This window comes from Heptranchias perlo, chromosome 7 (genome assembly GCF_035084215.1).
Source record: "Heptranchias perlo isolate sHepPer1 chromosome 7, sHepPer1.hap1, whole genome shotgun sequence".
In the NCBI taxonomy this organism is placed as follows: Eukaryota; Metazoa; Chordata; class Chondrichthyes; order Hexanchiformes; family Hexanchidae; genus Heptranchias; species Heptranchias perlo.
Window position 1 is genome coordinate 42004482 of NC_090331.1, and position 24479 is coordinate 42028960.

The window sequence follows — 24479 nt, forward strand, 5'->3', positions numbered from 1 at the left end:
TAGGTGTTCCGAGGCCTTAATTGAGATATTTGGCATTGGGTTGACGACTACAAAACAGCAGTGACTACACTTCAAAAGTAATTAATTGGCTGCGAACATCCTGAGGACATGAAAGGCACGATATAAATCCAAGTCTGTCTTTCTTTTAGATCTGCTGTGCGAGTGTCCAGAATGGTGGGAAGACATAGTGTGGAAAGTGTAGGCAAAAGGGTGACATCAATCTCTGGAAAATGTTTCCTTGGTGATCTGGCAATGCACTTCTCCGGCAGCCAGGACTAATGATTTTGCAGATTCCATATCTTCCTCGATGTTGACCTCCAGATCCTTCTTCCACAGCAGCAGGCCTTCTCCACAGGGGCCTCCAGTGATGACTGCAAAGCAATCTCCATAATGCAAGATTCCCATTTGGGAGCCGTTCCAGACAAATCAAATAACCTGAAGCAAACTTTCAGTATCCCAATTTTCCTCTCACTGGCAACTTGTGTGGCTGCATTTACCTCACTGTACCGATGTTCAACTGCAAAGAGAGCCACTCAGAGTGGATTCAACAGCAGAGAAGCAAAGGGTGACTTTTGTCGCTGAGGAGCTATCCAGACACCGAGCTGCAAGTCTTCCTCAAAACAAACCGGCAGATTGGAATGATACATGGCAGCTACCAGCAAAGCAGGCACTGGCACAGATTCATTGCTTGGTTACATACCAATTGGACTTTGAGGGAGTGGGATCCCTTTCTTTTCAGGAAATTCAATGGGTTAATAGAAGGTGCTCACAAGGCAAAGTGAGTCCCATCTATAGCTCCCTATACATTGGGGAATCCAGCCACATAATAAAATTGTATCACCCTGTCATGGTGCTGATAAGCTATCATACCAAAAATGAAAAAGTTACCAACTTTCCAAAACAAAAAACATCTGTGACCTGGAGAATGCAGGCACTGACTGGACCCTGGCTAGTTTTCCGCAGCAGCAACAAAAAGGGGCAATTAATCCATTTTCTCCATTTCCCCCCTCCCCAACCATATGGAGATAAAATATCATGCGACAATGTCAATCTGAATCAGTAATGGATAGTTTATGTGTAATAGCTCTATGCTTAATAGTTTTACTGAATGACAGAAGTAGTGTTATTTTTTTTTAATAGGCCAAGGGGATAAAACCCAAAATAATTTTAAGTGTTGATTAATATTGTAATACATCTATTCATGAGAATCATATCATTAGGTCTTGCATAATAATGAAAACCCTTTGCTCAGTGACTGGCCAAAAATAAAGAGACTTAGACAAACACAATGGGCCAGATTTTACTGTTGCAGGGTATCTAACAGAGTCTGCCTTTAGTTAGACTTGCCCCTGCACCCTTCAGCTCAAACCAGTTTTGTCCAATAAGTTGCTGAAAGTGCAAGCTGATAACACTGTGAGCAAAACAGGGCATCTGGGACCTGAGTGAACAGGGCAAGCAACTGAGTATCTCCTTAAGCAATCAAATTGAAGAATTGAGAAATAAACAGCGCAAGGACTGAGAAGGAAGTGTAAATTAGAGTGGGTGAATTCAATGTCAAATCAGATACAGAAAGAGAAATAAAGAAAGGGAAAGAAGGGTTGGCTTAGAGAAGAGACAGAAGAAAGGAATAGTAAAAAAAAATTAAATTTGATATTTTTAAAATCTCCAACAAAAATTAAAACTTGAAGGAATGAGACTCCACGCTTGTAAAAGTTAATTTTCAGTGCCAGAGAGGTTGATTGGTAATTAACAATTATCACAGAGTTAAAAGGGTACTTACAATGAAATGACGTGACTTAACTTTCTGTGGCGAGTTTTGGTATCTACCGTGCAAATACAGCAACTTCGCGACATTCAATGCATTTCAACGGTGAGGCAGACAGCAAAATGGCGTTTTCGCAAAGCTAATGGCACAACACGGACAGCAATTTTTGAATATTGGCATTTAACCGTGCATCTGCTCCTCGCCTGAAGATGCTGTACCATTTATACATAAATAATGCAAAGCGCCATTAGCCTCACCATTATTTTGGCAGCAAAATCTGGCCCAATAACATTGCAAGTATGGACTCAAATCGCTCAATAACTATAAATAATGTATTTCCATTACATTCTAAGTGCTGGTTTTGGGATGTTTTGACTTACCTGTTGTGGTCCTCTTATCTCTGTTGGTGCTGATGTAGCCATCTGATGAGGTTTTTCAACATTTAGAAAAGGATTTGAAGGTTTAAGAAACGAAGGACTCCTAAATGGGTTCTTACCAACTGTGGCACCCATGAAAGTATTATTAATGTTTGTACACATTCCTTGCTCATCACATGAAGGGTTTTGTAATGTTTCATTAGTTGGTCCCTCAGTAAATGTTTCAAGTGAAGTGCATTCTTCCTTATTACACTTTTTATGTTCAAAGTCCTGGATGTCATCTTTCAATAGTACATCTTCAACTTTACGAGTAGGATCTTCAAAAGGAGGTTTTGGTCCTGGTTTTTCTGGTGTGCTGTTTAGGAAATCATAGACATTGTCTGAGGGTGGGAATTTGACATCTAGATCAGACAGAGACTCAACAACTGGAAGTTGTTTCGGACAAGTTCTGTGCCCCTGTGATCCAATTGGACTCTTAAGTATACTTTTGTTCTTCTTCCCAACAAAAAGTCCTTCCACTTGTTCTTGCTCTCCTTCATCAGTACACTGTATAGGCATTGAGAAAGGCATATCTAAAACAGAAGAATAACCAATCAAAAACAAATAAGTCTTTTTGTCAATAATTGGATCACAAATTATCTGGAGAATAAAAACAAGAAAATTTGCTAGAATGTAACAGTCTTAGAGTTCTGCTATCAAACAGTAGGGGCAATGTTCAAACTATTTATCTAGTCGTTGGTGCACTATCTCCCCTTTAGCACATTACCAGGCATATGATAGATCATAAATATAGGTAATAGGTTTGGTTCCATTAAGTCCATCACTAATAATAGAATACTTGCATTGAGTTCCTTCAGCAAGATCAAGATAGGTAGAGCACATTATACAGGGTTGGGGGCAGAAGAGAATAGAGTCATAGAGTTATACAGCCCTTCGGCCCATCGTGTCCGCGCCGGCCATCAAGCCCTGTCTACTCTAATCCCATATTCCAGCATTTGGTCCGATAGAGTACTTACAATGTGAATCAATGTGCCATATAGTTTGTTTAAATAAAAAGTTTAAATTTGTTTTAACTTGTGAGAATAAATGATAGTTTTCATCAATCCCTGAAAGGCCATTTAAATTCTGGCCAATACTTTTTAAAAAAAAATTGCTTTGGAGTTCCAGTACCAGCATCCATGGCTGGAAAGGACAGCAATCCACATCTTATAATGACAGCTGACCACTGATGGAACCTTCTGCTATAACAACAGAGCAGCATGGATCAGTGGGACAACGCTTCACACTTGAAACTCGAACATTAAAACCTTGATTTTCCAATCATTATTTTATGATGAATGGCTTACCACCTGCATTAAAATAAGAGTGATGGGAAAATCTAGTATCTAAGTATCTAATTTCTGCCTTGTTGCATAAAGAGGTCCTAATTAGAAGAGAAAGGGAGAAATATATACCTCCTAGATTCATAACAGCACTGGTAAAGATCTTGGAGCAGGTTGCCTGCCCATCCTCATGGATGAGAATGGTGCACAGCATGAGGAAAGAAAGGGGATAGCAGAAAATATCTTCATTGAAAAAGAGAGGGAATTATACCTTTTTTAAAAAAAAAATAATTTTCTAGAGACTAAAATATGAATAGCCATCTGCACTAACCATTAAACAATGAGAAAATATTAACCCCATCTCTGTATCTTGAAATATAGAGTTGAACTGTTATATCCTTAATATTTTACACTGTAGGGTGTAGGACACACACCAACCCCCCTCCCCCCTTTATTAAAAAGGTGAGCGCTCAGGATGTGAAATCAATATTGTTGTTAGCGTCATGTCAGTCAGGGATATTGGGATAAAATCTTGCAATAATCTGCCTACCATTTTAGAGTCACTGGAGATCTATAATCTTTAAACTAAAGTTTGCAATTCATTCTATTGTTGGCACATCCAATACTAAAAACATTCCTTTTTGCCAGTTTCTGTGATTATTATGTCACTGGTGTCAAGGCAGATCTTGCATCTTAGGTATTATAAAATTTAGAAAGGAACAGAATACCCAATAACAACTCAGATTCTGGAACTCATAGAATCATAGAAATTTACGGCACAGGAGGCAGCCATTCGTCCCATCGTGTCTGTGCCAGCCAAAAAAGAGCCATCTATCCTAATCCTACTTTCCAGCTCTTGGTCCATAGATTTGTAGGTTACCGCACTTCAAGTGCGCATCCAAGCACCCTTTAAATGCGATGAGGGTTTCTGCCTCTACCACCCTTCCTGGCAGTGAGTTCCAGACCCCTACTGCCCTCTGGGTGAAAATATTTTTCCTCAACTCCCCTCTAATCCACTACCAATTACTTTAAATCTATGCCCCCTGGTTATTGATCCCTCTGCTAAGGGAAATAGGTCCTTCTTATCCATTCTATCTAGGCCCCTCATAATTTTATACACCTCAATTAAATCTCCCCTCAGCCTCCTCTGTTCCAAAGAAAACAACCCCAGCCTATCCAATCTTTCCTCATAGCTAAAATTCTCCAGTCCTGGCAACATGCTCGTAAATCTCCTCGGCACCCTCTCTCGTGCAATCACATCTTTCCTGTAATGTGATGACCAGAACTGTACACAGTACTCTAGCTGTGGCCTAACTAGTATTTTGTACAGTTCTAGCATTACCTCCCTGCTCTTATATTCTATGCCTCAGCCAATAAAGGAAAGTATACTGTATGCCTTCTTAACCACCTTATCTACCTGTCCTACTACCTTCAGGGATCTGTGGACATGCACTCCAAGGTCCCTCTTTTCCTCTACACCTCTGTATCCTCCCATTTATTGTGTATTCCCTTGCCTTGTTTGCCCTCCCCAAATGCATTACCTCACACGTCTCCGGATTGAATACCATTTGCCACTTTCTGTCCACCTGACCAGTCCATTGATACCTTCCTGCAGTCTACAGCTTTCCTCCTCACAATGAACCACACGACCAATTTTAGTATCATCTGCAAACTTCTTAATTGTGCCCCCTACATTCTATCGGTAAATTTCCAACAGTAGTTTGAATACATGAAAGATTTCCATAAATTACATTCTGATTTAACATTTCTGAAAATGGAAAAAAAAGTTACCTTTATTTGAAACTTATGCCTGGAATTTTAAGAGATTTAAATTTGTACACAGTCAGAAGTAGCAGCATGTTTCTATAAGCTGACATGAATTACAAATATACAAAATCTGACAGTATGGCAAAATTAACAAGCAGTCATTTTCAACAATGTTCAGAAAGTCTGCAGATTTTTGCTTCTTAAATAAATCTTTGTCCATCCCTTAAAAACAACTGTAGTTGTTTCAACAATGGTGAAAATACAAAGAAAATAAAGAGCTTAGATAGCAAAAAGAATTCTATGAGAGGATATGACATTCTAATCAGTGAAAAAAATAATGTACACATTTTTGTACTTTTACAAAAATGCCATTTGATTCCCTAAATGATTGAAGTACAATGCAAAAAAAAATGTGCACAGTACTCACTTACCACTTATTACTTCTTTGTTGTAGTTATATTTACTCAGAAGTTCTGTTTGTTTCTTGGTTAAGGCAGACAGTTGTTTAAATTCTTGACAAACCTGCTGAAAAGCAAACTCCAACCCCTCTCTGCAATACAAGTATTAGTACATCAGAAAAGAGGTTTAATGTTCATTTTCCCACATAAATCACTTGCCACCACACAACCTTCTTCAGTAGAAAGGAGGGGTGGTCTAGGTCTCAGACTTGGCCGTGACCACAATCAATGCTGTTACGCGATCAGCTGACAGAAGGTGCGCTTATAGCAAAGTAGACAACTGCCAATTTTTCACATTTCCTGAACCTGTGATCATCTGGTTGGGAGGCAGGCCACCAGGTGGTGATAAGAACCACATTCTGAATAAATGGCTTTATTTCTTTGTGGAGGTATGAATACCAACAAGCCTTTAGTTATAGATGCAATGACATTTATTGTAGTATGGTAACCTTCAATATTTTGGAACTAGTTATCAGTTTCATGGGAGAATATCACATTTTGGAACTAATTCCTCAACACAGAAGTCGAATGTTTTATAACCAGTCTATACTGCCAAGTTTGTGTCCAATTTAATCTGGCATTTACAATGATCCAGCACTAGTTTGGCACTATAAATCCTGCTGAATTACCAATTCAAACTCATACCAGCATGGCAAAAAAAAAAATCACCGCTTCAGGGGTTGGTATCATGCCAGTAGGAATTCAGAGGTACTTCACTGAAAACCCTGGCAGGAATGCAAGCTGGCTTCGCTATCCTGGCACCCCTGTACCCATCTATAACATATCTGCTCTGCATTCATTGAAGGTTTATTAATACCTGTTAACTGAATTAAATGTCCTCCAATAACACACATAATACACAAGAAACTCAGTTCATTTTTTCCTCCCCTCATCTTTCAGGGGTACAGTTCGAAAGGTGCAAATACCTAACCCGAGATACCATTTGTCAAGTCTAAGCCCGTGTATGTGTCAGTAGACTCCTCAGCTGTGGCGGGCATCATAGCAAGCCCAATCCTTTTCTCATCTTACATCTATGCACACAAACTTCCCAGGGGTCACTGGATAGTGATGAGGAGCAAGAATCCTAGTTAATTCTTTCGCCACCCGAGCCAAGAGTACTGAGGCCAATTGTAACATCATAGAAACTATTGCACGTGAGATCAACTACTAAACACAGACCTGGGGCCTTCTGCTCTCTAGGGCAAGAGAGTGCCTTTTACACATGAGAACATCATGGGAATTCAATTCGGATATACAGTAATGTTTTTTTATCCAAAAAAATTGCTGCAGAGGACGTTCCTTACAACTGGAGTGTTAAATAAACACTTTGCATATTTGTTTACACAGCTACTCTATCTCTCATGGCACTGCTCACAGATTGAAAGAATGGGGGGTTGAGAAGGTTGGAACAATTTTCAACTGTGCTGGTGGCAGAAGAGGAGGAGAAATGGAAAATCTATATGGAGCAGAGAAAGAACACAACCCAAGACCAGAAAAGCAGGTAGGTAATGAAAATAAAAAAGGGATTTTTCAAAAAAATAGTCCAAATGTGTATGCACTGAAAGTCAGATCTGAGCAATTCATTTGTGTTTGGGCCCAACTATAAAGCAAAGACATGGGGGAACAAAGGCCAGAAAAAGAAATCAAATTGCAGATAAGGAGGAGCAATGATTCCCAAGCCTGAAGACTCTGGAAATAAATAGTAGTGTAGGAATAAGAAATAAGGAATACCATAAAAAGAAATGCATACGTAACTTCCAGGATTTTAGGGGCATTTTTAATTGGTTTATAATCTTATAAATGCTACTTATACAACTATATGTATTCAGCTGAGTCAGAGTAAAAATGGCAGCCAGAATGGCACCTGCAGGCTCGATTATTCCAGTACTCTCCTGGCCAGCCTCCCATCTCCACCCTCCATAAACATCAGCTCATCTAAAACACTGCTGCCCTTATTCTATCCTGCACCAAGTCCTGCTCTCCCATCACCCCTATCCTTGCTGACCTACATTGGCTCATGGTCCACCAGCACCTCCGATTTAAAATTCTCATCCTAGTGTTTAAATCCTTCATGACCTTGCTCCTCCATATCTTTGTGAGCAAGTTAACATAAATAAAAGTAACAAGCAAACATGACTACTCGAGGATCAGAATTGAGTTTTTCGGTTTAGTGTTCAGTAGATAAGCAGCTGGAAAGAAAGTATGCTAGGAGTCCTAATTAATTAAAGGCTCATTAAGTCATTTGCTTTCATTCTTTTTAAAAGAAAGGGTGAAATGTGGGTGGGGAGATGGGGCAAAAGAGTGTCTGTGAACCGGAAGAAGGGAAGGAGAATGCCAGCATGACCTGAGGAGGAGGGGCACGAGTGCTTCTATGTCATTGTGATAACCAAACAAACAATTTTAAAACAATTTATCAGATTTAGCAATAAAGTACATATATCCCACAATTTCTCCAAAATACAAAAAAATCCCTGCAATTATTGCCACAATCTTCTGCTATACAAGTGATGGAATGCTGGTTATACCTACAAGTTAAGCTATGACAAATTTATGCTGTAGTAATTACATTCAGGGCTGTTTAATCAGTTGTCAGCTGTTTTGAAGCTATTGGTCACCTTTTGCGAGTTTCTAGATTACTATGCAGGTTAAACTTATCCAATTACATCGAGTTACATTGATTATAGAGTACAGAATCAGGCCATTCGGCCCATCTGGTCTACACTGGCGTTTATGCTCAACACGAGCCTCCTCCCTCCCTACATCCTCTAACCGTATCAGCATACCCTTCTATCCATTTCTCCCTCGTGATTTTTTAGCTTCCCCTTAAATGCATCTATGCTATTTGCCTCAACTACTCCTTGTGGTAGCACGTTCCACATTCTTACCACTCTTTGGGTAAACAAGTTTCACCTGAATTCCCTATTGGATTTATTAGCGACTATCTTATATTTATGACCTCTAGTTTTGGACATCCCCAGAAGTAGAAACGTTTTCTCTATGTCTACCCCTATCAAACCCTTTCATTATCTTAAAAACCTCTATCAGGTCACCCCTCAGCCTTCTCTTTTCTACAGAAAAGACCCCCAGCCTGTTCAGCCTTTCCTGAAAGTATATCCTGTCAGTTCTGGTATCATCCTTGTGAATCTGTTTTGCACCTTCTCCAATGCCCCTATATCCTCTTTATAATATGGAGACCAGAACTGTTCACAGTACTCCAAGTGTGTTCTAACCAAGGTTTAACATTACTTCTCTGCTTTTCAGTTCGATCCCACCAAAAATGAACCCCAGTGCTTGATTTGCTTTTTTAAATAGCCCTATTAACCTCTGTCGCTACTTTGAGAGATTTGTGTATCAGTACCCCCAGATACTTTCTGCTCCTCTACCCCATTAAGTCTATTATTCAAGCAGTATGTGGCCCCCTTATTCTTCCTACCAAAATAATACCTCACACTTATCTCTCTCGAAAATCATTTGCCAATCACACACCCATTCTGCAAGTTTATTAATGTCTTCCTGTATTTTGTCACAGTCCTCAGTATTAACTATAACCCCCGATTTGGTGTCATCCGCAAATTTTGAAATTGTACTTCCGATTCCAGAGTCCAAATCGTTTATGTAAATGGTGAACAACAGTGGTCCCAGCACCGATCCTTGTGGAACACCACTTCCCACCCTTTGCTAGTCTGAGTAACTACCTTTAACCCCTACTCTGTTTTCTGTTTAGTTGCCAGCTTGTTATCCATTCTGCTACTTGTCCTGGCTCCACAAGCTCTGACCTTAGTAATGAGTCTACTATGCGGTGTCTTAATCGAAGACCTTTTGAAAAATCCAGATATATTACATCTACTGCATTACCCTTGTCTACTCTTTCTGTTACTTCTTCAAAAGAATTTAATAAGGTTGATCAAGCATGACCTTTCCTTTTGAAATCTATGCTGACTATTCTTTATTATATTTTTGGTTTCTAGATGTCTTTCTATTACACCCTTGAGTAAGGATTCCATAATATTTCCTACCACCGGCGTTAAGCTAATTGATCTATAGTTCAATGGACTTGTTCTATCTCCCTTTTTTAAATATAGGAATCACATTAGCTGTCCGCCAGTCCTCTGACATTATTCCTTTTTCTAATGAATTTTTATCTATACGTAATAGTGCCTCTGCTATCTCTTCTCTAACTTCTTTTAATATGTGCGGATGCAATCCATCCGGATCAGGGGTTTTATCCTCTCTAAGTTTGATTAGTTTATCAATTATCTCCCCCCTTTCTATCTTAAATGTCTTCATATCTTTTTTGATCTCTTCTTGTAATGTCATGCCCACCTTGTTAGTCTCCCTGGTAAATAAGGGGGGTGGGGGCTGAAGCATACAGCGCAATGCAAACGGAATGGGCACGTGAGAATTTGGAGAGAGGGGGAATTGGGTGTAAAGGGGAAAGGGCAGTGAACAGAGAGGAGAAGCTCGGAGAGATCCGGAATAAATGGGTAGGTTAATTGGCATAATTTACCTTAATTAAATGAATAATAGAGTATCTAAAGGGAGTTTAGAAAAAAAATGGATTCGAAATATAATGGACAGGCATTGTCTGCAATTCCTGCACCATGTGGGAACGTCAGGACGCTTCATGTGTCCTGGAGGGTCACATATGCAGGAAATGCCTCCAGTTGCTTGAGCTTAAGCTGAGGGTTTCTGAGCGTGAGGGGCAGCTGGAGTTACTGCAGAGCATAAGGGAGGTTGAAGGTTTCCTGGATTGTATGTTCCAGGAGGAGGTCACCCTGCAGTTCAGGATAGCAAGTGGGGTGGCCATCTGAAAGGGTACGAAGAAGCAGGCCGTGCAGGAATCTTTTGGGTGTGTGGCACTCTCAATTCAGCATTGAATGCCAGTGAGGGTGACGACACCTCAAAGGAGTGCAGTCCTGAGCATGGCATCATGGGGCAAAAGACTGCACGGGGGGAGGGGGGTACAGTGAAGTGTAAAAATGCAGTAGTCATAGGGGATTCAATAGTCAGGGGGACAGACAAGCATCTCTGTGACCGTCGGCGCAAGTCCCGCATGGTGTGTTGCCTCCCTGGTGCCAGGGTAAAGGACATCACAGAGAGATGCAGAATATTCTGCAGGGGGCAGGGGACCAGCCAGAAGCTGTGGTCCACGTGGGTACCAATGACATAGGAAAGAAAAGGCATGAGGACCTGCGGCTACATTTTCAGGAGCTAGGGACAAAGTTAAAAAGCAGGACCTTAAAGGTAGTAATCTGTGGAGATTACTCCCAGTGACACGCACTAGTGAGTATAGAAATAGAAAGATAAGGCAGGTTAATGCGTAATGAGAGACATGGTGCAAGAGGGAGGGCTTCAGATTCTTGGGACATTGGGACCTGTTGTAGGGCAGGAGGGACTTATTCAAGATGGACGGATTGCACCTCAACAGAGCTGGGACCAATGTCCTCACGGGGAGGTTCACAAGTGCTGTGGGGGAGGGTTTCAACTAATTTGGCAGGGGGATGGGCACCAGGATGTAGCATTAGAAAGGAGAAACAAGGTACATAAAGGATTGGGAGAGATGGATAGCGTCAGAGTAAGAAATAGTTCAGTATTAGGTGGGATCAGACTAAGAGAATATGAGAAGGTATAACATAGGTTTAGAGTGCATGTGTGTAAATACCTGAAGCATGGTAAATAAGGTTGTGAGCTGCAGGTGCAAACAGCCACGTGGGAATATGATGTAGTGGCGATAACGGAGACCTGGCTCAAAAAAGGGCAAGATTGGATACTAAATATTCCTGGATATAAGGTTTTTCAGGAAAGATAGGGAAGGAAAGAAAAGAGGTGGGGGGGGGCAGCAGTATTGATTAAGGAGCATATTGCAGTGCTGGAGAGAGGGGATATCCTTGAGGGGGTCAAGGACAGAATCTATCTGGTTCAAGTTAAGAAACAATAGAGGTGCCATTACACTACTGGGCGTATTCTATAGGCCACCAATTAATGGGAAGGATATAGAGCAGCAAATTACAGAGAGGTGCAAGAACTATAGAGTAACAATAATGGAGGACTTCAACTATCCTAATATAGACTTGGATAGTAATAGTGTAAATGGCAAAGAGGGGGAGGAATTTTTGAAGTATGTTCAGGAGAGCTTTCTTGATCAGTGTGTTTCCAGCCCAACGAGGAAGGAGGCATTACTGGTTCTGGTTCTGAGGAATGAGATGGGTCAAGTGGAGCAAGTGGCAGTGGGGGAACATTTAGGGAACAGTGATCATAGTATTAAAAGGTTTAGATTAGTTATGGAAAAGGACAAGGAGCAATCTAGAGTAAAAATATTTAATTGGAGGAGGGCCAATTTCAGTGGGTTGAGAACAGATCTGGCCCAGATAAATTGGAATCAAAGATTGGCAGGCAAAACTGTAATTGAAGAATGGGCGGCCCTTAAAGAGGAGATGGTTCGGGAACAGTCTAGGTACATTCCCATGAGGGGGAAAAGGTAGGGCAACCAAAGCCAGAGCTCTCTGGATGACAAAAGAGATAGAGTGTAAGATGAAGCAGAAAAAGGGGGCATATGACAGAGGTCAGGTTGATAATACAAGTGAGAACCAGGCTGAATATGGAAAGTACAGAGGAGAAGTGAAAAAGGAAATAAGAGGGGCAAAGAGAGAGTATGAGAATAGACTGGCAGCTAACATAAAAGGGAATCCAAGAGTCTTCTATAGGCATATAAATAATAAATGCGTCGTAAGAGGAGGGGTGGGGCCGATTAGGGACCAAAAAGATCTACGCATGGAGGCAGAAGGCATGGCTGAGGTATTAAATGAGTACTTTGCATATGTCTTTACCAAGGAAGATGATGTTGCCAAAGTCACAGTAAAAGAGGAGGTAGTTGAGATATTGGATGGGTTAAAAATTGATAAAGAGGAGGTACTAGAAAGGCTGGCTGTACTTAAAGTAGATAAGTCACCAGGTCTGGATGGGATACATCCTCCGTTGCTGAGAGAAGTAAGGGTGGAAATTGCAGAGGGGCTGGCCATAATTTTCTAATCCTCCTCACATACGGTGGGTGGTGCCAGAGGACTGGAGAATTGCAAATGTTACACCCTTGTTCAAACAAGGGTGCAAGGATTAAACCCGGCAACTACAGGCCAGTCAGTTTAACCTTGGTGGTGGGGAAGCTTTTAGAAACGATAATCCGGGACAAAATTAAGTGTCACTTGGATAAGTGTGGATTAATAAAGGAAAGCCAGCACGGATTTGTTAAAGGCAAATCGTGTTTAACTAACGATTAAGTTTTTTGATGAGGTAACAGAGAGGATTGATGAGGGCAATGTGGTTGATGTGGTGTATACGGACTTCAAAAAGGTATTTGATAAAGTGCCACAGAATAGGCTTGTCAGCAAAATTGAAGCCCGTGGAATAAAAAGGGCAGTGGCAGCATGGATAAGAAATTAGCTAGCAGTCAGAAAGCAGAGAGTAGTGGTGAACAGTTGTTTTTCGGAACAGAGGAAGGTATACAGTGGTGTTCCCAGGGGTCAGTACTAGGACCACTGCTTTGTTTGATATATATTAATGACTTGGACTTGGATATACAGGGCACAATTTCAAAATTTGCAGATGACACAAAACTTGGAAGTCTAGTAAACAGTGAAAAGGATAGTGATAGATTTCAAGAGGACAGACAGGCTGGTGGAATGGCCGGAAGCATGGCAGATAAAATTTAATGCAGAGAAGTGCGAAGTGGTACATTTTGGCAAGAAGAACGAGGAGAGGCAATATAAACTAAATGGTACAATTCTAAAGGGGGTGCAGGAACAGAGAGACCTGGGGGTATATGTGCACAAATCTTTGAAGGTGGCAGGACAGGTTGAGAAAGCAGTTAAAAAAGCATAGGGGATCCTTGGCTTTATAAATAGAGGCATAGAGTACATAAGCAAGGAAGTTATGTTGATTCTTTATAAAATACTGGTTTGGCCACAACTGGAGTATTGTGTCCAATTCTGGGCACCGCACTTTAGGAAAGATGTGAAGGCCTTAGTGAGGGTGCAAAAGAGGTTTACTAGAATGGTTCCAGGGATGAGGGACTTCAGTTACGTGGATAGACTGGAGAAGCTGGGGTTGTTCTCCTTAGAGCAGAAAAGGTGAAGAGGAGATTTGATCGAAGTGTTCAAAATCATGAAGGGTTTAGATAAAATAAATAAAGAGAAACTGGTCCTATTGGCGGAAGGGTCGAGAACCAGAGGACACAGATTTAAGGTGACTGGCAAAAGAACCAAAGGTGGCTTAAGGAAAAACTTTTTTATGCAGCAAGTAGTTATGATCTGGAATGTGCTGCCTGAAAGGGTGGTGGAAGCAGATTCAATCGTGGCTTTCAAAAAGGAATTTGATAAATACTTGAAGGGAAAAAAATTGCAGGGGTACGGGGAAAGACTGGGGGAATGGGACTAACTGGATTGCTCTTACAAAAAACCGGCATGAGCTCAAAAGTCTGAATGGTTACAGCACAGAAGGAGACCATTTTATGAAATAACTATTCAGTATTTCTGTCATTTTACTGTCATTTCCTGTGAGTTTCTCTCATGCATCCCCTGGTGGACCTATCCTTATCCTGATTTTTCTTGTTATTTACATGTCTGTAGAATACTTTACGATTTCTTTTTATATTCTTTGATAATTTAATTTCATAGTTCCTCTTTGCTTTCAGAATTGTTTTTTTTTACTTCTTTCCTAACTTCTTTGTATTCCCTTTTGTCATCATCCCCTTTGTTGTCTATGTACTTAGTCTATGCCTTTTTCTTTAGTATTAATGTTACCTTTTTAATCATCTGAGGTATTCCATTATTGGCTAGTTTGTTCTTGCTTTTTTTAAAAAAAAGTAATATTTCTCCTGAACTCTACTGATCACAGTTTTAAATATTTCCCATTGCTGTTCTATCTTTCAAAATTTTTTTCCAGTTTACCTGCCCTAGTTCCATTCTCATCCCCTCAAAATTAGCTTCTCTCCAAACTATTACTTTGGTCTTTGTATTACTTATGTCTTTCTCAATCATTATTTTAAACCATATTATGTTATGATCGCTATTGCCTAGATGTTCCCCTACATTTACTTCTCTTATCTGCTCTGTTTCATTTCCCATTACTAGATCCAGCAATGATTCCTCTCTGTTTGGCTTCTCACATACTGGGTATGAAAAGGAGTCCTGTACACACTGTGAAAACTCTATTGCCCTTTCCCTACCTCTCCTTGCCAGTTTATTTGTGGGTAGTTGAAATCTCCCATGATTCTTTTTCAAAGTTTTTCACTCATTTCATAGATTTGCCTACATATTTCTACCTCCACTTCCCTTCCACGATTAGGTGGTCTGTAGAATATACCTATTAACGTGATCAATCGCTTCTTATTCTTTGTCTCAATCCATTTGGAATCGGTTTCTATCTTAATGTTACTTATGTCCCTTTTTTCTATTGCCATTATGTTGTCTCTAATTAGTACAGCTACCCCACCCTCCCTTCTTCCTTCCCTATCCTTTCTAAATACGTTATATCCTACAATATTTAACTGCCAATCCTATTCTTTATGTAGCCATGCTTTAGTTATCCCTCCTACATCTGGCTCCTTGCTATGAATTATTACCTCCATTTCCCCCGTTTTGTTCAGATGCTGTGCACATTACTGTACGGTCAATTCATTTCTTTTTAATAATTGTTCCCCTCACTTTATTTTTAAGTCATTTTGTACTTGTGTTCTATAACTGTATTTGTTCCCTGACCATTTATGTTATCCTTATTCCTTACCTTGGTCTGACCTTGACTCTCATCTCCTATTCCTTTCATCTTCAGATTTATGTTACTTTTACCAGACCCTCCCTGCTTCTTACCAGTTTAAAGTCCTATCCACAGCCCTATTTACCCTTTCCACTAGGACACTGGTCCAATTCAGGTGGAGCCCGTCCCAGCAGTATAGCTCCTTCTAGTCCCAGTACTGGTGCCAGTGTCTCATGAAGTTGAACTCCTCCTTCCTACACCAGTCTGCAGCCACACATTTACCGTCCTGATCTGTTTATCCCTAAGCCAGTGAGCACATGGTTCGGGTAGTAATCCCGAGATTACCACCTGTGAGGTCCAATTTATTTTTTATAATTTAGTTCCTAACTTCTGATATTCTCTTAGCAGGACTTCCTCCCTCTTCATCCCGATGTCATTGGTCCCAACACAGACCACGACAACTGGAGCTTTCCTATCCTTTTCCAAGTTCCTCTCCAGTTGCTCAGAGATGTCCTTTACCCTTGCACTATGTAGGCAGCAGACCCTCCTGGACTCTCAGTCATGACTGCAGAGGATGCTATCTATCCCCCTAATTATAGAATCACCTATAATTACAACCTTTTTAGTCTACTCCTCCCCCCTTGGACTGCTTTTCCTGCTCCACAGTGCCATGATTCGCCTTCTGGCTGCTCACCCTGCAGCTTACATCCTTACCCTCACAGGTAGCAAGTACACGGTACCTGTTAGATAGGACCAGTGTCTGCGGGACCTCCTTCTCTACCTCCCCTCGGTTCCCTTTACCCCACAAGCTAACATTCACACTCTTCCCCTCCCTGTGCCTGTGCTTTCCTCTGAAGTGTGACTGAACTCTGGAGAAAACTATCCAAAAATTTCTCCCCCTCCCTTATGTGTTGGAGCATCTTTAACTCAGTCCAGCTCAAGAACTCAGAGCTGGAGTGTCTCAAGCCAGAGACATTTCCTGCAGATGTGGCAATCCTGGACAGCCTCACTGTCCACAAACTCCCAAAAATCACAGTCCCGACATAAAGCCTGCACTGCCATTTCTAGTTTATTTATGGTAATTTAATTCTAGATATAATACAATTACTTGAGATCTAAATTATATTTAGTAGATGGATTTAGCTTGATTTCAGATTAATTTGTAACTAATTAGTCCTTTTTTTGTTTATTAACTTCTTTATTTTAGTATCCCCTTAACTCCTCTATTATTTGTGTACCAGATTTTTATTTAATACAATCAGGATCCCTTTAATGGTGGTATCCTCTATTTAGAGAATTTTAATTTTACCTTTAGATCTAATTAATTACTGATTATTTATTTATATATTTACTGTTTCCCCTTGTTTTGAATTACTTAGCACCTCCTTCCCCCTCTGCACCTCATTCCCACTCTCACCAAATTCCCGTAGTGACTCTGTTTAGCAAGTCACTCCATTTAGTGGATTCACCCAATTCTCACCAAGGTGTATTAAAATATATCTGCCATTCATAGCCCATCTACTTCATCTGGCCAGATCCTTTTAATTGCTATTAATCTCTTTCACAATAATCACCCGGTCATATATATTGGTGTTATTTATGTGAGATTCAGCAAATAAGGCATTCATTTGCAACTTCAAAGAATACCATTCATTTTGGAAACATGGAGTCTTCATAAAACCCAGCTTCTTGAATGTTGCTACATTTGATCAACATAACTAAAATATTTGTTGCAAAGGTTTTCATTAGCAAGTGTAGAATATATGAAGAAAATAATTCTGGTTTTCCTACTGTAGTAGTCTTTATTAGTTATGAGGGTTTAGGTTACCAAAGTAAATTATTTGTATAAAACAACTTTCCATTAAATGAGGGGAAAAGAATCATACTTGTATAGAGGATGATGATCAGTCCCTGCCAAAGGAACAACCTTCTTTGATGATGATTCAGCCATCTTCAAGTTCACCTTGAAATATAAACAGTTTTAAAGGGAGTGACAAGATTTTGCTTTGGAGGTATACACAACTATGTTTAAAACATAAAGAAACAGAGCAAACCACATTACTACTGAGAGAACACAGCTCAGTTGCAAGGTATACACATTCTCATTAATAGCACATATTTTAAATAGTTTATGGTGAAAATAACAGCAAATGCAATGTATGCAGCAAGGCTGGAACTGCCAATTCCAATTGACTGAGCATGTACGTGATCAGTGAGCACCATCTGCTGAAATTGTGTCACACTACAAGTATTAATCGAACACCAGAGTAATCAAGTCTTTTTGTCTGTGTGCAGCACTTAGATGTGTACATGAAGCATTGCACATGTAGGGCACATGTAAAGCTCAAATCCACATTCCTATTAATTTGTATATACCTCAGGTTGCTGATAGCAACTGATCTTGGAGTTTTAATGTACAAATTATCCACCAATGAGGCAACAGTGTTAAGACTGACTCTCCAAACCTCCAGGCCCACAAAATTCAGACAGGAGAAACTAGCAGATAAGAAATATAAGTGCTAATAGGGTTAAGTTGCTTGGACTTTGCAGGCTGGATTGCAAGGGCTCAGACGCTGCATGCGGTGCACAGACTATATAGTTTCTACACCCCCGATTTAATATTTTGGAAATAATTTCTGGCAACTCTGCACTTAGATTAAGCTATAGAAATTTTAAAAATTGTAAGACTCCTTCTCATTCCCTGTAGGTCCAGTTTCTGAAATCTGATTTATCGGAGGGTACCACATGACCATTAAATCCATGCTCTCGAATACTGCTAATCAGGTGCAAGATTCAGTGCTTGTTTGTTGCGACCATGCCCACATCCTAGGACTCTATTAGGTCCACCTGCCCAAGTGCCAGAGGCCTATTTGCTCCAGGTAGGCAGGACAAAGTACACTCACCCCAAGTATTTCCTGGCATCCCCTCATTCCAGCGCATCCCTGGTTTCCTTCTAAATGATCCCAGCCTCCATTATGTGCTCCCAGACCCAGGTACAGTGTGCTACCAGACTTCACGCTCTCCAAAGACACCCAAGCCCTCCTTCCTAGGTCTTGACCCTTCCCAGCCTCTCCACCAGCACTCTCCTAACCCCCACTTCTTCCTGCCCTAAGCTCCTCACTAGCCCCAATCCATGACCCCCTTGCAATCCTAACCCCAGCTTCTCTTATCAGTACACACCGGTGGGAGACACATATTGTATTGCGAGCTCCCTTGGAGGTCTCAGCTCCAGGACTGGGACTGGGAAAGGATTGGGATGGGCATTAGATCTCTGCCAATCTCTTAGGAACTCACCTCTCAACTTTCCAAGAAGAAATTTTAAAAGAGACCAACCCAGTGAGATTGAGAGATGGCCGTTTGACCGCCCATTTGTAATGTTTCTGTGGCGGTTTAACTCTTACAAAGGGAATTTCAGGAATATGCTGATGGCTGACAGGAGAGCCGTGGTTTTGTATCCAAGAGAAAATGTAATTTCTGTGGACCATTAAGTCTACCTCTCTGGAACAAGAAAGTGTAAGACACAAACAAAAAGAGCAACAGACATATGGAGAGAAAGAGAAATTAAGTGCACTAAAAGCCAAAGTAGAAGACAGAGAGAAAGATAAAGAAAAATGTGTGAAAGGAATACACAGACGGTGGGAGACATTTAAAACAAGATGAGGAGATAAGAGACTCCGCGGAGGGGTGAGAGAAATAAAAGTCTAAAACAGATGAGACAGAAGGCAAGAAGTTGAGAGAGAGAGCACAAGGCAGATAAACAGAATCAGAGAAAAAGAATGAGAAATTATAAGTCAAGCAGACACAGTTATAGGGAGAGAGAAACACAAACTATTTTTCTTTTTGGAATGAATAAGGACACTGTATGGAAACTTCTGGTTGGTCCGAAGACATCACTTGCCGCAGTAAACCTGATGACGTCACTTCCATTATTGTGCCGCTCACTGGGTAAATGGGGTCCAATTACACCTCCCACTTCCCTGCGTTGTCAGTGCAGTTCGACACTAGATGAAACATCGTTGCCAGCAAACACGGCCATTAAATTGCCACTGAAATGGCCCTTATCAAAGTCACAAATGACATCCAATGTGTTATGACCATTCTTCTACACCTGTCTGCAGCCTTTGATACAGTTGACTACACCATCCCCCTCCAATGCCTCTCCTCCATCGTCCAGCTGAGTGGGGGGACTGCGCTCACCTGATTCCCTTCTTATCTATCCAGTCATAGCCAGAGAATCACCTGCAATGGCTTCTCTTCCCGCTCAGTTACCTCTGGAGATTCCCCAAGGATCTATCCTTGGACCCCTCTTATTTCTCATCTAAATGCTGCTTCTGGACGACATAATCCAAAAACACGTCAGCTTCCACATGCATGTTGATGACACCCAGCTCCAACTAACCACCACCTCCCTCGACCCCTCCACTGTCTCAGATGCGTCACACTGATGTCCGACACCCAGCTAAATATTGGGAAGACCGAAGCTATTATCTTCGGTCCCCGCCACAAACTCTGTTCCGTAGCCACCGACTCCATCCCTCTCCTTACCCACTGTCAGAGGCTGAACCAGACCGTTCATAATCTTAGCATCGTATTTGACCCTGAGATAAGCTTTCGACTGCATATCCACTCCATCAGCAAGACTGCCTGCTTCCACCTCCATTACATCGCGCATCTCTGCCCCTGCCTCAGCTCATCTGCTGCTGAAACCCTCATCCATGCCTTTGTTACTTCTAGACTTGACCTCTAGTGCGAGATGTCGTTTGTTCAAAGCAAACGGCGGAGCGGCGTAAATCAACCAGCAAGTTCTGGAGTTTTGAAACTCACGCCGTATCTTTTCATCCTCTGAACTTGCTGGCCGACTTGCGCATTAATAACGCTGTGCTTCATCAGCACGCTGTTATTTTTCCAGCAGGATTCGGCTCAATGTTTGTTGTCTGCTACACTTGCAAAGCAATCTGCATGTACAGAAGTGGCAGCTGCATACTAGCCAGGGATGCGAATTTGCTCCAACCTACTTAGATAGGCTGCTGTCAGCTAGCTGTCACAGAAAACCATTTTTAAGTTGATACAGTACAGTACTAACATTCCTACAAAAAAAACATATTCTTAAGATCTTAAAACTGGATAGACCTCGGGTCTGTCATACCCATTGCCCATGGCATGCAGTAACATTACTATGAAGACTCATTCCTTTAGCTTGGCATCCGATTTGACCAAGATGAGCTTCCAACCACATATCCCCCTACATCACCAAGACCGCCTACTTCCACCTCCGTAATATCACCCGTCTCCGCCCCGCCTCAGCTCACCTGCTGCTGAAACCCTCATCCATGCCTTTGTTACCTCTAGGCTTGACCATTCCAATGCTCTCCTGGCCAGCCTCCCAACTTCCACCCTCCATAAGCTTGAGCACATCCAAAACTCTGTTGCCCGCATCCTAACTCGCACCAAGTACTGTTGACTCGTCACCACTGTGCTCGCTGATCTGCATTATTTCCCGGTCTGGGAACGCCTCGATTTTAAAATTCTCATCTTTATTTTAAAATCCCTCCATGGCCTTGCTCCTCCCTATTCTGGCCTCTTGCACATCCCCGATTTTAATCATTCCACTATTGGCGGCCATGCCTTCAGCTGCCCAGGCCCTAAGCTCTGGAATTCCCTTCTTAAACCTCACTGCCTCTCCAACATTCTCTCCTCCTTTGAGCTGCTCCTTAAAACCTTCCTCTGTAACTAAGCCTGTCCGAATATCTCCTTATGTGGCTTGTTGTCAAATTTTGTTTGATAACACTCCTGTGAAGCGCTTTGGGACATTTTACTACGTTAAAGGCACTTTTATAAATGCAACTTGTTACTCAAAAGTCTCATTTTTATTCCGATTTCCAGTTTATAAAAAATTTAAGACAACTGACAGTACCAATATACTAAACACTTAAAAGTGTCAAAAAAGCACTGGAAATAGTGAAAAATAAACACCAGAAATACGGCACCAGGAAAACTTTATTAGGCCACATCTGCTGCTGTACTGCACTTCAAAAGTACCAAAAACCACATTAGGCAATGCAGTAGGAAAATAGGTCATGTTATTTCTTGTATTTACAGCAAGCACAGTAGGTCACACACTGGCCCCATTAAGAAATTAAAACAGAAAATGCCAGAAATAAACAGATCAGTCAACAACTGTTTTTAAAAAAAAGTAGTGCCTCTTACCAATGAAGCAAGAGCTGAATTTTGGCATGCAAAAAAATCCATTCTACAACTTCACTGGTGCCCCTTCTGACTGGATGTGGGGCCATTTTCAGTCATCACTTCAAGAACAAAAAACAGTTAAAGTGGCCAGTAAGAGAAAAAAAAATCTGTGCTTCCCATTTATGCTCTGTCAACTGGTGCCCGTTCTGAAGATTTTTGTTGAAAGTGCTATCATTCTCTCATCTTTGCGACTTACCTTTAAGTTGCACTGTTCACCATGTCTTGGGAAGTTAGCCTGTTCCTTTAATTCATTTCTGTGCTGTCTCAGTTGATGGTCTTTTTCTTCAATGCATCTTTTAAGATCCTTTTGTTTTTGCTGATAATCCTTTATCTGTTCTTTTAACCTACTGTTTTCAGCTGCTAACTGTTCCTGAAAGTATAGAGATTAAGAGTAACAAAAACCTGTACCACTGTTGTATTAGGATGTATTACCCAAAATAATCAAGCACAAAGTATATTCAGCAGATTTATGGTAGGCTCAAAAATATGCTAAAGCCATCCCTTGACCAAACTCAATTTTATAAGCTGAGCACAACACTGAATCCAATTCTATTTATTGACGTACCACCTTAGGTGTGTCTCAAAAGGAAGCACTATTGAATAGATGACTCGTTACTGGTGCTTTATTATTGTATTTGCAACTGGTGTCAACGCAACGTGAAAATCTTAGCACATGGGCATAATTGGATTTGTCACAAAGGAATAGAACTGGAATTTGTGTAGATCCCTGTGAATCTGTTGAGTTTTTAAAAACAGCCAACTTCAACAGTTTGGCCAAATTCAGAGGACACGTGATGAAATTGGGGATTGGATGGCACGAGTTCAGCGTCTGCCATTGTCACTATAAACTGATATCCAGATGTTAACTGGAGACCAGACATTTTCCCTGCTCCGTACGTCTTCTGCCTCTATATTGTCAAGTTACAGGATTTAGACCAGCATTAACTTTACAGTCACCAATAGAGGTGCCCTATTTAAGGCAGGATAGTGTAGAAAATGATTTAAATTGGCCAGCATTTAATAAAAGACATGAGGGACAGTTTAGCTGTGGCACCATCTTTAACAAATATGACGATAGGGGAGGGCTAGTAATGTTCATAGCGATGACCCATCAACGGAGGGCAACCAAAATATTGTGCCCTCCACAGAAGCCCAGGCCCCAAGAATGGTCTGGTAGTAACTCGGACCCACGAGGCACTGTATAATAATGAGGTACGAGATTGTACAATTGGTATTTAATCTTAGTGCCGTACACATGCCCCCTGGGCTAGGTGACCCAAAACATGAAGAATTTTACTAACAATTAGTAGAACAACAGATTAAGGATTTTGTCCGGAGAAATGCAGGCCGGGATCTGGATGAGCCTTGGCCCCCGGACATTCAAGAATCCTTGATTCATGTTGTCTGGGACAATGCTACGAACACCCCAATAACCAATAGTACCCACAGTAGAAAGAGGATTAGTAGAATGGTTAGGGATTGGAGCCATGGCTGGAACACAGAGACAGAGAGAGCATGTGGGAACACAATGAGGTTATGAGACAGCAAATGAAGGGGATCCTGAGTAAAACAAATTAAGGGCAGAAAGATGAAATTCTGGAACAACAAAGACTGAAGTCCATAAAGGTAATGGTGGATGGAATGATTAAGATAAGAGGGAAGATTAATGAAATAATCCAGCAACATAATAACGAAGTACAAGATCTTGGGGGCTTGGCAGATATTGAAAATAATAGGGTACCCAACTTTGTAAGTGATAAAACCCTTAAGAATTGGTTCAAACACCATAAAAATGTGAATAGTACCGACTGGTGCAAAATCAGGAGATATGGGTCAACCTATTATGCCCGGCGACCATGTAAAATAGATGCAGACAATAAAACAGAGATTGTGTTGATACCGGTGGTTATGTGGTTACCACGGTTAATAGAAAAGGATAAACGAGAAGTGTTTAAGGTAGAATTCATTGGAACTATTGAAGGGGATGTGCATAAGGAATTTATATGATTCCCCAAACGGATTATGAAAAAGGGAGCCACATGGAAGGCCCCAAGCCTGGATTGTTGTACCAGGTCAAGAGGATCCTGGATATGTAGGTATCATAGCACAATCCCAGGCATAGCTGCCTGTGGGTTTACCCTGGATGGCCAGCTCCTATGTGTACAGTGTAACTGCAGACATGGGATGCCCACCAGGTGACAAGTGTCTATCTGGGACGGGGGGAATATTGTGTGACTATCACAAAGTTCACATATGAGCACGGCGACTAAGTGTGCCTGATAGAATCCCCAACCCTTTGTAACGTACCAACGGAATTGACCAAGATAGGTCATATCGTGCTGATACCCGTGGTGACTCACGATATCGCCACGATTCAAGTTAATATATCAATGCAGCATGAGGCCCTGAAAGCCGTGGTCCAGTTTGGATATCCATACCCCGTTATCCTCGAGTCTAAAATCCATCATAGAACGTACTAAAACTTCACAGAAGCACCTTGTATAAATGCAGCAAGACAATGAGAACGTAGAAAAAGTGATAAACGTGCTAGGTGCTCATGAATGGTGGAAGACAGTATATAATGTTGGACAACACCCATCGGTTGGAATGATTAGTATGATTTTGATATGTACGCAATGTTTACTAGTGTTTATTATGATAATTTGTTTATGTGTAATGCGACATTTAATCAGAAAACATGAAAAATAAAGATTCTTTTTGCATATGTCACAGCAAACCCATCCTAAATGGGAATCAATGATAAAAACCTAATAACCAAGGAAAATGCTCAGGGTAT

General features: G+C 41.1%; 1 protein-coding gene across 5 annotated transcripts in view; it reads right to left on the reverse strand.

Annotated features, from left to right (window-relative positions):
• Window positions 1-24479, reverse strand: part of tank (TRAF family member-associated NFKB activator) — a 96304-nt gene that overhangs the window by 18672 nt on the left and 53153 nt on the right. For all 5 annotated transcript variants that reach the window (XR_010963416.1, XM_067987382.1, XM_067987380.1 and 2 more), the window contains 4 exons: window positions 21879-22052; window positions 17323-17399; window positions 5663-5781; window positions 2146-2714 (listed from right to left, as the gene is read on the reverse strand). Coding sequence is in view for 4 of the 5 variants with exons in the window: in XM_067987382.1 (XP_067843483.1) it covers window positions 2146-2714; window positions 5663-5781; window positions 17323-17399; window positions 21879-22052 (939 nt within the window). In the remaining variant the exon portion in view is untranslated. The remainder of the gene's footprint in view (window positions 1-2145; window positions 2715-5662; window positions 5782-17322; window positions 17400-21878; window positions 22053-24479) is intronic.